Source organism: Pristiophorus japonicus, chromosome 6 (genome assembly GCF_044704955.1).
Source record: "Pristiophorus japonicus isolate sPriJap1 chromosome 6, sPriJap1.hap1, whole genome shotgun sequence".
Classification (NCBI taxonomy): Eukaryota; Metazoa; Chordata; class Chondrichthyes; family Pristiophoridae; genus Pristiophorus; species Pristiophorus japonicus.
In genome coordinates this window covers 156,020,623-156,036,066 of record NC_091982.1, presented here as the reverse complement: position 1 = coordinate 156,036,066, position 15,444 = coordinate 156,020,623, and the positions used below count along the sequence as shown (strand labels likewise).

General features: G+C 48.0%; 1 protein-coding gene across 2 annotated transcripts in view; it reads right to left on the bottom strand.

The window, feature by feature from the left end:
* The window catches only part of ilkap (integrin-linked kinase-associated serine/threonine phosphatase), a 116,575-nt gene that overhangs the window by 32,614 nt on the left and 68,517 nt on the right, over nucleotides 1-15,444 (bottom strand). For both annotated transcript variants that reach the window (XM_070882202.1, XM_070882203.1), the window contains one exon: nucleotides 10,222-10,343. In XM_070882202.1, the coding sequence (XP_070738303.1) occupies nucleotides 10,222-10,343 (122 nt within the window). The remainder of the gene's footprint in view (nucleotides 1-10,221; nucleotides 10,344-15,444) is intronic.

Genomic DNA, 15,444 nt, shown 5'->3' with positions numbered 1-15,444 from the left:
TGAACTCCAACGGATAAAGACCCAGTCTACTCAATCTATCATCATAAGGTAACCCCCTCATCTCCGGAATCAGCCTAGTGAATCGTCTCTGTACCCCCTCCAAAGTTATTATATCTTTCCTTAAGTAAATTGACCAAAACTGCACGCAGTACTCCAGGTGCGGCCTCACCAATACCCTATACAGTTGCAGCAGGACCTCCCTGCTTTTGTATTCCATCCCTCTCGCAATGAAGGCCAACATTCCATTCGCCTTCCTGATTACCTGCTGCACCTGCAAACTAACTTTTTGGGATTCATGCACAAGGACCCCCAGGTCCCTCTGCACCGCAGCATGTTGTAATTTCTCCCCATTCAAATAATATTCCCTTTTACTGTTTTTTTCCCCAAGGTGGATGACCTCACACTTTCCGACATTGTATTCCAGGCATGGGTCTAGTGTAGAAGATGAGCTCGGAGAGGGCATGAGGGGTTTTAGGATATAAACTAGAAAAAGATGCGAGTTCAGGGCTAGGGCAGGGGCGACCCTTGGGGGAATTTTGGCGCGGTGGACTTGGGGAAGGGAGCGAAGCGGCAGAGACAGCTGAACGGATGGTCTCAATCTTTGTGACAAAGTCGTCCATGAGCTCGTCACACTTTTTGTTGGAGATGAGGGTGGAGGAGGCTGGGGACATGGGTTAAAAAGACTGTTTGTCGTGGAAAAGAGAAGCCTGGGGTTATCTTTGCAGTCCAGGATGATTCTGTAATAGAGCAATTTTGGCAGAGGAGAGCAGGAACCAACAGTGTTATATGTGGTTCAGCCAAATCTGGCAATGAATGGTTAAATCAGTTGTCCACCATAGATGTTCAAGCATGCGTTCATTGGACTTAAGGGAGCGCAGATGAGGGCACACATGGGGGAACGACCAGGGTGAGAGAGAATATTGGTATTGATGGGGCCAAACGCATCAACTGTGGAAGTGAGGGTGTGACCGAGCAGATTGGCAGCTGCAAAAATGTTGTGGTGAATAGAGGTCAAAGGCCAAAGTTGCAAATTTGAAAGTGCAGTTGCAAGTGACTTGTGGGGAAAGTGTTTTTTCCAGGGGCAGACACAGAAGGAAGTGATCAGAGATAGCCTTATCTATGATTGACATGATTGGAGTAGCGAGCTTGAGGGGGTGACCGTGAACATAGATAGGGGTGTTAACATGGAGAGAGAGATTTAGGGAGGATAGGAAGGTAGTGAAGATAGGAGAGAGAGAGAGAGAGAGAGAGCATGAAATCACCGAGGCTGAGAAGTCGTTCAGTACAGAGGCTGTGGGACGAAAGCAGCAAAGATATCTCAGTGAGAAACTTGGCTTGGTACTTGGGTGGGTGGTAGAGGAGGAGGAGGATTTTATTGAGGAGCGAGAGGGGTGGAACAAGGCGAGATGCTCAAAGGAGGAGAAGATGCCAGAGGTGTAGTCAGACAGATCAAGGTGTGATTTAGTGATGAGAGCTGCACTGTCATCGCAGCCATTTGAGCGAGGCAAGTGGTGGAAAGTATAGCCAGGCGGGGAAGCTTCATTAAAGGGGAAGACATTATCACCCCTCCATAAAGGTCATGATGGTGATGCAATCATCCACAATAAGCTCATGGATGATAAGAGCCTTGTTCACAAGTGAACGGACATTCTGGAGGGAGCTGTGAAGAGGGGCGGTGATAGCTGATCCACTGACAGAGTCCACGGGGTCAGTACGGAGATGGGTGACTGGAACGGGAAGATCAGCCCCCTGCATGTGCGCTGGACAAGGTGGTTGGTAAGAGAGTAGGATGGGGCAGTTGGGGTTGCTGCTCATAAGACGACAACATGTCCCTCGATGGGCCCTTCATAGGTTGCCGATAGAGGCAGAGGGAAGTTGCAGGCTTATCTAAAAGGGAGTCAAGCCTGGGACAACGGCAGGAGGAGTAGGAAGGTTGAGGAGTGCCGAAGAGTTGGGGTGGGGATTTGGGAGGGCAGAGAATCCGAGAGGGGAGAGATGAAAGGAGGCACGATGACAGGAGAGCGAGGTCTAGGAGGGGTAAAGAGAAAAGGGGAGAAAGAATTAATGGGCTCAGGTCTGGAGTGGCAGCTAAAACATGCACGTGAATGGACACCATGAAACTCAAGTTATGTAGGTACGGAAGATAAGGATAGAAATGTCCTGGTAATAATCGGAGACAGGTGTGGAGGGCGAGTGGGTCTGACAGCCATTCCAAAGGCAGAGCACTGGAGGAAGCACTGCTGGAGGTATTGCCATGGAAATGAAGAACCAGGAGGTATTCAGAATCAATCGCTGGGCAGAAAATCAGCCACGGCCCCTACCACCACTCTGAGCAAGTTTAAGACATACTTAAAAACTTGGAACTCTTCACCCTGCCTAAACCCTTGCAGATTTAATTCCACACATCAAACTTTCAGCAGTCACATCAACGGCAAATCCTCACTCCACAAATCCTTTCGATCCATTAACGCTCTCACCTTGCAGGAGATCAAACTCTTCAGATTCAATTTACTCATTGAGGGGCAAATTGTTTAATCTTTCGACCCCCATCTCAATAAGAGCATGAAACAGTCAGCCAGTTCCAGAGTGCAGTAATATGTTGTGTTGCTGTTTCCAGTTCAAGAATGCGTTGTGCTTGCGGCTTATTAGCTCCTGGTCGATCTCACATAACCAGTCTTGATGTTGCCTGCGGGAGTGACCAAGCCTCTCTTCACAGGTGCTAATTATGGAGGCCTTGAGGGCAGGTCAAGCACTGTAGACGCTCTGCAACTCTAGTTCACTGGAAGTTGTCAGGTTGGTTGTGAGGCGCTGGCTGAATAGGGCTTTCTTCGCAGGGTCTTTGAGTGTCCCAGCGTTGATTTTCTTGTGGCAGTGTTTCGGTTTCCGCCGCTGTTTTGACAGCTTTCCCAGTTGCTGATAGCAGGGAGATTCCCCTGTAATTGCCACAGTCGGACCTGTCCCCTTTTTTTTTTTAAAAAGATGGTCACGATCACTGTATCTCAGATCTCCCGGCATTCTCTCCTCCGTCCAGATGAGAGAGATGAGGTCATGTATCCGCGCCAACAGTGCCTCTCCGCCATACTTCAACGCCTCAGCAGGGATTCCATCCGCTCCTGTAGCCTTGTTGTTCTTGAGCTGTCTTATGGCTTTTTCTATCTTGTGCAACGTTGGGGCTTCAATGAGGTGGTATCAGCCACTGGGAAAGCTGTCACTAGAGTCCTCCTCAACCGTCTTCTCCCTGTGGCCAAGGAGTTCCTCCTGGAGTCACAGTGCGGATTTCGTCACCTACGGGGCACAACGGACATGATCTTTGCAGTGCGACGGCTGCAGGAAAAATGCAGGGAGCAGCGCCAGCCCTTATATATGGCCTTTGACACCGTCAACCGCGAGGCTCTAGAAACATAGAAAATAGGTGCAGGAGTAGGCCATTTGGCACTTCGAGCCAGCACTACCATTCAATAAGATCATGGCTGATCATTCACCTCAGTACGCCTTTCCTGCTTTCTCTCCATACCCATTGATCCCTTTATCCGTAAGGACCATACCTGACTACCTCTTGAATATATCCAATGAACTGATATCAACAACTCTCTGCGGTAGGGAATTCCACAGGAAAGAGCATGCGGCAAACCAGTCCCACCCACCCCTTCCCTCAACGACTATCTGTCCCACCTGTGACAGAGTCTGTGGCTCTCATATTGGACTATTCAGCCACCAAAGAACTCACTTCAGGACTGGAAGCAAGTCTTCCTCGATTCAGAGAGGCTGCCTATGATGTTTTGGGGCTACATTGATGGAAATGATAGAGTGAATTAGGCGATGGTCAGTCCAGCAGTCGCCGACTCCTGTCATGGCGCGGGTGATGCGGATGTCCTTGCGGTCCCTCGCTCAGATGATGACGTAGTCTCGCAGATGCCAGTGCTTGGAGCGAGGGTGTTGCCATGAGGCCTTGTACATGTCTCTGACGGAACAAGGTGTTGGTTATGACAAGACCATGTTCTAAGCATTTCGTCAAGAGGCGGGTACTGTTGGAGTTGGTTTTCCCTACCCCCTCTCTGCCAATACACCTCCCCAGAGGTCTGTGTCCTTTCCAACTCTGACGTTAAAGTTGCCAAGGAGGATCAGCTTGTCATCCATAGAGACTCGGGACAGTGATTGTTTGAGGCTGGAGTACTCTTTGGTCTCATCTGTAGTTTCCAGTGTTGACTGTTGCGCACTGGTTCCGGGCTAGGGTGAGCCGAAGGGTCATGAGGCGTTCGTTTATCCCACAGGAGTCGTCTCAGGGATGGCGCACTAGCTCATTTTTTACGGCGAAGCCTATCCAATGTAGACGCCGTTCTTCTTCTGGTTTACCTTCCTCGAGAGCAAGAAAGCAGCTCTATAGATGTCTGAAGATCAAGGTCCAACATAAAACTCGCGACATAAAGAAGAGATGGTGGGTGGAAAAAGCGCAGGAGATCCAGCAACTAGCCGACAACTACGACATGTGTGAATTCTTTAGCGCAGTCACGACCACCTACGTCACAAGCACCCAAGGCTCTACCCCACTGAGGGCCAAGAACGGAGTGGTACTCATCAAGTTCAGAGAAGCAGTCAGTGCCCGCTGGAAGGAGCACTTCTAAGATCTCCTTAACCGAGACACTATCTTCGACGCAAGTGTCCTCGACCCCATCCCGCAGCATGCTACCCGCCATCATCTCAGCACAACCCCAGCCCGACAACTGAACAACAAGGCCTCAAGAGCAGATGGAATCCCTGCCGAAGCACTAAAGCATGGCAGAGAAGCACTACTGGTGCGTATCCATGAACTCATTTCTCTTATTTGAAAGGAGGAGAGCATGCCAGGGGATTTCAGAGACGCTGTAATCGTGACCATCTTCAAGAAAGGTGACAAGTCTAATTGCGGTAATTACAGAGGAGTTTCCCTGCTGACTGCCACAGGGAAAGTCATCATAAAAATCCTCCTCAATCGTCTTCTCCCTGTGGTTTTCATGGCCTTCTTTGACCGCACAAAGGCCTTCAACACTGTCAACCATGAGGGATTATGGCGTGTCCTCCTCAAATTCGGCTGCCCTCAAAAGTTCGTCACCATCCTCATGCAAGCCGTGATCCTGACCAACGGATCCATCACAGACCCAATATACGTGCGGACCGGGGTCAAGCAAGGCTGTGTCATCGCACCAATGCTCTTCTTGATCTTCCTTGATGCAATGCTCCATTTCACCCTCAATAAGCTCCCCGCTGGAGTGGAGCTAATCTACAGAACAAATGGGAGATTGTTTAACCTCCGTCGCCTCCAGGCCAGATCCAAAGTCGTCCCATCCTCTGTCATTGTACTACAGTACACAGACGGCTCTTGCGTTCGCGCACACTCGGAGGTCGAATTCCAAACCATAGTCAACACCTTCACCGAAGCGTACGAGAGACTGCGGCTTATACTAAACATCCGTAAGACAAAGGTCCTCTACCAACCTGCCCCGCCACACAGTACTGCCCCCTGATTATTAAGATCCATCACGAGGCCTTGGACCATGGAACATTTCCCATACCTTGGGAGCCTCCGATCAACAAAGGAAGATGTTGATGGCGGAAGTCCAAAACCGCCTTCAGTGTGCCAGTGCAGCCTTTGGTTACCTGAGGAAGAGGGCGTTTGAAGACCAGAACCTCAAACTCGGCACCAAGATCATGGTCTACAGAGCAGTAGTGATACCCACCCTCCTAAATGCTTCAGAGACATGGACTATGGAGAGCAGTCACCTCAAAGCACTAGAAAAGTACCACCAATGCTGCCTCCGCAAGATCCTGCAAATCCATCAGCAGGATAGGCGCACCAACGTCAGTGTTCTCAATCAGGCTAATATCCTCAGTATCGAAGCATTGACCAAGCTCCATTAGCTCCGATGGATGGGTCACATCGTCCACATGCTCGGTACGCGATTCCCAAAACAAGTGCTCTACTCAAAGCTCCGATAAGGCAAGCGAGTCCCAGGTGGGCAGAGGAAACATTTCAAGGACAGCCTCAAAGCCTCCTTGAAAAAAGTGCAACATCCCCATGGGCACCTGGGAATCCCTGGCCCAAGTCCGCTCAAAGTGGAGCAGAAGCCGGGAAAGTGCCGAACACAGAGTCTCTTCGCCGGGAGCAAGCGGAAGCCAAGCGTCGACAGTGGAAGGAGCGCATGAGCGGCCACTGCCAAAATTGCCCCCCCAGAGGTTTCCCGGCAGTGCCACGATCTCCCCCCTACCACTCCGCTGCTGCCGATCCACCTTAAGCGTGACATTACAGTGCGCACCACCGATCTAACCCAACAGCGACATTCCCCTCGGAAAATCTTTTTCCCGGTGGTCCAGTGAGGCTGTGGTGGTGCAGCTTTTCCTTTTTGTCAGCCAACTGCCATATCGGTCCAACAATTATGCCCCAGGTTCGGCTGGGCCGCCAACAAGCAACGTGGCACCCCCTCTTGGGTGCCAGGCTTCAACCCAGCTGAAAGCCTCTGGTGGCCCAGTAGGCCGAAGTTTTATAATCGCAGAGGCTCTCCCCTTTAAGTGAAGGGGAGAGCCGTGGTGACATGGCACCGTGATGACATCATCGAGGTGGTCACTCCACACCGCCCCCAACTTCTGCCTCTCCGTTGCTGTCACTGTTCTGGATCGGAGAGAAAAAAAAAGAGCCGAATGTTGCTCAAGAGGCGACCTGAAACGTAGTTGTGGTAAAAACCATTGAAACGGGGTGGGAGTACACCGTTTCGGGCGGGTAGCAATTTCTATCCCGAGGTGTTTTAGGACTGAAGTTAATGTAAGTTAGCAAGCACAGTGGTGAGCAAGACAGTGAGGAATAGGATAAGAGAAACAGAGTTTTGGATGAGCAGAAGCGAGGAGGATGGGAGGCCAGCCAGGAGAGAATTGTCAGAGTCAAGTCTGGAGGTAACGAAGGCATGGATGAGGGATTTGGCAGAGATCGGTTGAGGCAGGGGCAGAGAGAGGTGATGTTATGGAGGTGGAAATAGATGGTCTATGTGATTGAGCAGATATGGGGTTGGCAACTCAGCTTGGGGTCAAACAGAACACCAAGGTTGAAAACAGTCTGGTTCAACCGGAAGCAGTGGCCGGGGAGGGAATGAAAATTAGGGGATAGGGTGCGTACAGTGTTTGTGCCGGGCACCATAGACAATGGCTTTGCTCTTCCCAATGTTTAACTGGAAGAAATTGAGGCTCATACGGATTTGTATGCCAGATAAATAGCCTGACAACACAGACAGTGGAGGGCTCGAGAGAGGGGTGATGGAGAGGTAGAATTGGATTTCATCAGTGTACTTGAGGAAATCTAGTTGTGGAGGATGAAGATGTGGTGCACATATTAAGGAAATGTTTGTTACTTTTTACAAATGGGAGAAGAAGTGAGAACATGGATTCATAGAGTAAGATGTTAGCCAGAGGACACTAAATAGAGGTTTTTAAAATTATGAACAACTTTGATGAGCTGAATAGGAAAAAATGATGTTGTCTGATTGGGAAATCAGTGATGAGGAGTCAACAATTTAAAATGGGCACAGAGAGCGAGAGGAGAGATTTGGAGGATTATTTACAGGAAGAGTTAAGAGCATGAAATGCTTTGCCAAAGGGAATAGTTTAGTAACTGAGACCATTGCATCTTTTTAGGGAGGAGTAGATAACATTTGAAGAAGCGGAAGATACAGGACTATCGGGACAGTGCAGAGCACGGGATTGCTGTAGCAAAAACCGGTCAACGGACACATAGAAACATAGAAAACATAGAAAATAGGTGCAGGAGTAGGCCATTCGGCCCTTCGAGCCTGCACCGCCATTCAATGAGTTCATGGCTGAACATGCAACTTCAGTACCCCATTCCTGCTTTCTCGCCATACCCCTTGATCCCCCTAGTAGTAAGGACTACATCTAACTCCTTTTTGAATATATTTAGTGAATTGGCCTCAATAACTTTCTGTGGTAGAGAATTCCACAGGTTCACCACTCTCTGGGTGAAGAAGTTTCTCCTCATCTCGGTCCGAAATGGCTTACCCCTTATCCTTAAGACTGTGACCCCTGGTTCGGGACTTCCCCAACATTGGGAACATTCTTCCTCCATCTAACCTGTCTAAACCCATCAGAATTTTAAACGTTTCTGAGATCCCCTCTCATTCTTCTGAACTCCAGTGAATACAAGCCCAATTGATCCAGTCTTTCTTGATATGTCAGTCCCGCCATCCCGGGAATCAGTCTGGTAAACCTTCGCTGCACTCCCTCAATAGCAAGAATGTCCTTCCTCAAGTTAGGAGACCAAAACTGTACACAATACTCCAGGTGTGGCCTCACCAAGGCCCTGTACAACTGTAGTAACACATCCCTGCCCCTGTACTCAAATCCCCTCGCTATGAAGGCCAACATGCCATTTGCCTTCTTAACCGCCTGTTGTACCTGCATGCCAACCTTCAATGACTGATGTACCATGACACCCAGGTCTCGTTGCACCTCCCCTTTTCCTAATCTGTCACCATTCAGTCTGTCTCTCTGTTTTTACAACCAAAGTGGATAACCTCACATTTATCCACATTATACTTCATCTGCCATGCATTTGCCCACTTACCTAACCTATCCAAGTCACTCTGCAGCCTCATAGCATCCTCCTCGCAGCTCACACTGCCACCCAACTTAGTGTCATCCGCAAATTTGGAGATACTACATTTAATCCCCTCGTCTAAATCATTAATGTACAATGTAAACAGCTGGGGCCCCAGCACAGAACCTTGCGGTACCCCACGAGTCACTGCCTGCCATTCTGAAAAGTACCCATTTACTTATACTCTTTGCTTCCTTTCTGCCAACCAGTTCTCAATCCACGTCAGCACACTACCCCCAATCCCATGTGCTTTAACTTTGCACATTAATCTCTTGTGTGGGACCTTGTCGAAAGCCTTCTGAAAGTCCAAATACACCACATCAACTGGTTCTCCCTTGTCCACTCTGCTGGAAACATCCTCAAAAAATTCCAGAAGATTTGTCAAGCATGATTTCCCTTTCACAAATCCATGCTGACTTGGACCTATCATGTCACCTCTTTCCAAATGCGCTGCTATGACATCCTTAATAATTGATTCCATCATTTTACCCACTACCGATGTCAGGCTGACCAGTCTATAATTCCCTGTTTTCTCTCTCCCTCCTTTTTTAAAAAGTGGGGTTACATTGGCTACCCTCCACTCCATAGGAATGGATCCAGAGTCTATGGAATGTTGGAAAATGACTGTCAATGCATCCGCTATTTCCAAGGCAACCTCCTTGAGTACTCTTGGATGCAGACCATCAGGCCCTGGGGATTTATCGGCCTTCAATCCCATCAATTTCCCCAACACAATTTCCCAACTAATAAGGATTTCCCTCAGTTCCTCCTTCTTACTAGACCCTCTGACCCCTTTTATATCCAGAAGGTTGTTTGTGTACTCCTTAGTGAATACCAAACCAAAGTACTTGTTCAATTGGTCCGCCATTTCTTTGTTCCCAGTTATGACTTCCCCTGATTCTGACTGCAGGGGACCTACGTTTGCCTTTACTAACCTTTTTCTCTTTACATAGAAGCTTTTGCAGTCCATTTTAATGTTCCCTGCAAGCTTCCTCTCGTACTCTATTTTCCCTGCCCTAATCAGACACGATGGGCTGAACGGCATCCATGTGTTGTAAACTTTTACAGTTCTCATTTCTCGGAACTGCTGCTGTTTGAAAGGTCTACAAAATTCCTCCAAGATTAACACGGATCAGTTTGTACATCGAACTCCAAAATCTAACACACAAATTGATCTAAACGCTCATTCTCAACCCTATTTACATTTACCAGCTGGTCCCTGGAGAGCGATGCTAAAGGAAGCTCATTCCAGCGTTTTCCTACATTTAACACTACTAACTCTTCTCTCCGAAAACCAGAGAGAAAATTATTTAGAAGATGGAGACTCATTCCTGTGTGCATGCACGGATTGCCCAGGTTTCCGTGGATTCAGAATCAAACTGCGCCACACACAGTGGATCTCGAAATATTCGCTTTTTCACAACAAGCTGGCACACTGCACTGGCAATGCGGGTTTGGTGAGAACGAGGCAGATTCCAAGGACCGTCTTTCTGTCCTTGTCCAGCAGAAATTGATGGAGGATCATAATTTGTTTGATCTGACACCTGCCCTCCTTTCTTCAGAAATCTCTAGAATTTATTCCTTACCTTACTGTACCTCCTGCTTTCTGGATTCGCATTCTCTCGTCGTACTGGGTTGGATTATGTTCCTTCACCAGTGGTAAGGACGTCAATTTCTTGCTTGCCTCATTGAAACGACACAAGATGGCCTGCACATGAGAAGGCAAATTTTATTTTAGCAGGTAAAGGGTTCATTCCATCTTCAATTAATGCTCCGATATTTATACAGCTGACCCATGTACATCACTTCGAGACTGTACACACACTGACCCATGTACATCACACTGACCCATGTACATCACCGAGACTGTACTCACACTGAGACTGTACACACACTGACCCACGTACTGTAGACACACTGACCAACCAGTACCATGTACAACAAACTGACCACGTACATCACACTGAGACTGTACACCCACTGAACCATGTACATCACAGTGAGACTGTACACACAGTGAGACTATACACACACTGACCATGTACATCACACACTGAGACAGTACATACACTGACCCAGTACATACACTGACCCATGTACATGAAGCACTGAGGGCTAGAACCTCCAGTTTTGAGCTTGTCACCCAAAAATGGCTGTTATTTCCGGCGTGGGTTTTAAAAAGGGTTTTCAGATCGCCAACTTCACGTCCATTCTCAAAACACCTAGTTTACATTTTTGAAAGTGAGCGTTAATGCGAGTGATATCAAATGGGCGGAGCGTTAAACTTTTCTGACCTTCTGCCGTAAAGTGTGGCGTCCTTAGCAATGGCATGGCAACGCTCGATACCCGCGATTCAGTAGGTCAAGGGTCACCATGACATGCGCAGAAGAGGGGACAGAGAGAGAGGGAGCTCAGAAGCACTGAAAGCATTTCTGGCTGTGGTGGGTGCTTGTCTGGCTGTTGTGGGAGGAACGATAGAGATTCACCAGCAGCAAAAAGCCCACTAAGCATCAGGAACATAGTTGGCACCGAGTTTTTGTCCAACGGATTAACATTAAATGGAAGGAATGGAGGAGGCCCTGGAGCTGATAGCCAGGAACACTGGCGGCAGAGGGTCGCACTGCACCCCAAGGTGACGCACCCCCATTGCCAACCAGACATGAGAGCCAGCAGCAACATCTTGCTTATGGCTCAGAGCACGCTCCCATCTTGCACCTTGGGACTGTCCTCTCCCATATGCATCCAGGCAGCGATTCGGCCATTACACCGCTGCCCCCACCCCCACCCCACCCCCGGCCGCTCCCCCATGCCCCCCAAAGAAGCATTGCCTGAGGACCTCTTCCGCCAGGCGACTTGGAGTCAGGAGGGGAAGGGGTGGAGGTGGGAAGGAGAAGTTGGGGGGGGGGGGGGTGGGAGGAGGGTTGGTTTGTTCAGAAATACTGATGATTTCAGACGAACGTTCGGTTTAAATGTTTTTCATTCAACAAAACCATGCAGCACATTGGCTCAGATAGCTGCACCATTACACACTGGTGAGTCCTTAACATAAAAGGGTATAATCACACTGAACTTCAATCAACGTAAAATTTAACTGTCAGCAAGGTGATGCCCACCATTGATGTATGACTTGCACACCCAGCAGCGTGTCAGTCTTGTAAATGACACTAACATTCTTTCAGGCAAAGCGATCATTGATGAGCTCCTGACGTAAGGCTCTTGCAGTTATCATGCTAAAATGGGCCCTATCATAGAAACATAGAACATAGAAACATAGAAAATAGGTGCAGGAGTAGGCCATTCGTCCCTTCGAGCCTGCACCACCGTTCAATAAGATCATGGCTGATCATTCACCTCAGTACCGCTTTTCCGTTTTCTCTCCATACCCCTTGATCCCTTGAGCTGTAAGGGCCATATCTAACTCCCCCTTGAATATATCCAATGAACTGGCATTAACAACTCTCTGCGGCAGGGAATTCCACAGGTTAACAACTCTGAGTGAAGAAGTTTCTCTTCATCTCAGTCCGAAATGGCTTACCCCTTATCCTTAGATTATGTCCCCTGGTTCTCGACTTCCCCAACATCGGGAACATTCTTCCTGCATCTAACCTGTCCAGTCCCATCAGAATTTTATATGTTTCGATGAGATCCCCTCTCATCCTTCTAAACTCCAGTGAATACAGGCCCAGTCGATCCAGTCTCTCCTCATATGTCAGTCCTGCCATCCCGGGAATCAGTCTGGTGAAGTTTCGCTGCACTCCCTCAATAGCAAGAACATCCTTCCTCAGATTAGGAGACCAAAACTGAACACAATATTCCAGGTGAGGCCTCACAAGGCCCTGTATAACTGCAGCAAGACCTCCCTGCTCCTATACGCAAATCCTCTAGCAATGAAGGCCAACATACTATTTGCCTTCTTCACCGCCTGCTGTTCCTGCAGGCCAACTTTCAATGACTGATGTACCATGACACCCAGGTCTCGTTGCACCTCCCGTTTTCCTAATCTGCCGCCATTCAAATAATATTCTGCCTTCGTGTTTTTGCCACCAAAGTGGATAACCTCACCTAACCTGTCCAAGTCACCCTGCAGCCTTTTAGCATTCTCCTCACAGCTCAAACCGCCACCCAGCTTCGTGTCATCTACAAACTTGGATATATTACACTCAATTCCTTCATCCAAATCAATATTGCAAATAGCTGGGGCCCCAGTACTGAGCCCTGTGGTACTCCACTAGTCACTGCCTGCCATTCTGAAAAGGACCCATTTATCCCGACTCTCTACTTCCGGTCTGCCAACCAGTTCTCTATCCACGTCACTACACTACCCCCAATACCATGTGCTTTAATTTTGCATACCAATCTCTTGTGTGGAACCTTGTCAAAAGCCTTTTGAAACTCTAAATACACCACATCCACTGGTTCTCCCTTGTCCACTTGACCAGTTACATACTCCAAAAATTCTAGAAGATTTGTCAAGCAGGATTTCCCTTTCACAAATCCATGCTGACTTGGACCGATCCCATCACTGCTTTCCAAATGCACTGCTATTTCATCTTTAATAATTGATTCCAACATTTTCCCCACTACCGATGTCATGCTAACCGGTCGATAATTGTCAGTTTTCTCTCTCCCTCCTTTCTTAAAAAGTGGTGTTACATTAGCCGCCCTCCAGTCCATAGGAACTGATCCAGAGTCAATATACTGTTGGAAAATGATCACCAATGCATCCACTATTTCTAGGGCTACTTCCTTAAGTACTCTGGGATACAGACCATCAGGTCCCGGGGATTTATCGGCCTTCAATCCTATCAATTTTCCTAGCACAATTTCCCACCTAATAAGGATTTCCTTCAGTTCCTCCTCCTCACTCGACCCTCGGTCCCCTAGTATTTCCAGAAGGTTATTTGTGTCTTCCTTTGTGAAGACAGAACCAAAGGATTTGTTTAACTGGTCCGCCATTTCTTTGTTCCCCACTATAAATTCACCTGAATCTGACTGTAAGGGACCTACGTTTGTTTTCACTAAATCTTTTCTCTTCACATATCTATAGAAGATTTTGCAGTCAGTTTTTATGTTCCCAGCAAGTTTCCTCTCATACTCTATTTTCCCCCTCCTAATTAAACCCTTTTTCCTCCTCTGCTGTATTATAAAATTCTCCCAGTCCTCAGGTTTGCTGCTTTTTCTGGCCAATTTATATGCCTCTTCCTTGGATTTAACACTATCCTTAATTTCCCTTGTTAGACACGGTTGAGCCGCCTTCCCCGTTTTATTTTTACTCCAGACAGGGATGTACAATTGCTGAAGTTCATCCACGTGATCTTTAAATGTTTGCCATTGCCTATCCACCGTCAACCCTTGAAGTATCACTCGCCAGTCTATTCTAGCCAATTCACGTCTCATACCATCGAAGTTACCTTTCCTTAAGTTCAGGACCTGTCTCTGAATTAACTGTGTCACTCTCCATCTTAATAAAGAATTCTACCATATTATGGTCACTCTTCCCCAAGGGGCCTCGCACAACAAGATTGCTAAATAATCCTATCTCATGTCACATCACCCAGTCTAGGATGGCCAGCCCTCTCGTTGGTTCCTCGATATATCGGTCTAGAAAACAGTCCCTAATACACTCCAGGAAATCCTCCTCCACCGCATTGCTACCATTTTGGTTAGCCCAATCAATATGTAGATTAAAGTCGCCCATGATAACTGCTGTACCTTTATTGCACGCATCCCTAATTTCTTGTTTGATGCTGTCCCCAACCTTACTGCTACTGTTTGGTGGTCTGTACACATCTCCCACTTGCGTTTTCTGTCCTTTGGTGTTCCGTAGCTCCACCCATACTGATTCCACATCATCCAAGTTAATGTCCTTCCTTACTATTGCATTAATTTGCTCTTTAACCAGCAATGCCACCCCACCTCCTTTTCCTTTCTGTCTATCGTTCCTAAATGTTGAATACCCCTGGATGTTGAGTTTTCAGCCTTGGTCACCCTGGAGCCATGTCTCCGTGATGCCAATGATATCATATCCGTTAACTGCTATCTGCGCAGTTAATTCGTCCACCTTATTCCGAATACTCCTCGCATTGAGGCACAGAGTCTTCAGGCTTGTCTTTTTAACACACCTTGCCCCTTTAGAATTTTGCGGTCTACAGGGGGACGGGGGCATGGCTTCAGCGTCAGCCTGATTGTCTGGCCCGATGTCAGTGTTCGTCTCCTCGTCCCCCTCTTCCTCTTCCTGGTGAGGTGGACTGTCAGACTCATCAGGCAATTCTTGTACCCTCCTGATAGCCAAGTTGTGCAGCATGGAGCACACCACCATGGATTGAGCTACCTGCTCAGGGTGGTTTTGGAGCTCGCCTCCTGAGTGGTCCAGGCATCTGAAGTGCTGCTTCAGCACTCCAATGGTTTTCTCCACAATATTTCGAGTTGCTCTGTGGCTCTGGTTGTATTGCTCTCAGTCTCGGTGTGGGTGTCATGTAAGGGGGTCATCAGCCAGGTGGCGAGGCCATATCCTATATCCCCAAACTTCCAGCATTGACCTTGTGGCTCATTGTTAAACAAGTCAGATAGTGTTCTCACGCAGGATGTGAGCATTTACTGCCAGTATAATTTGCTGGTGGTCAACAACCAGTTGGACATTCAGGGAGTAGAATCCCTTGAGGTTCCTGAAAACCTCAGCATCTTGAAAAGGTGCCCGCATTGCGATATGGATACAGTCTATTGCTCCCTGCTTGTTGGGGAAGTTTGCAATTCTGGAGAAACCTAGAGCCCTCTCACTCTGTGCCTCCCTGGTCATCGGGAAGCTGATC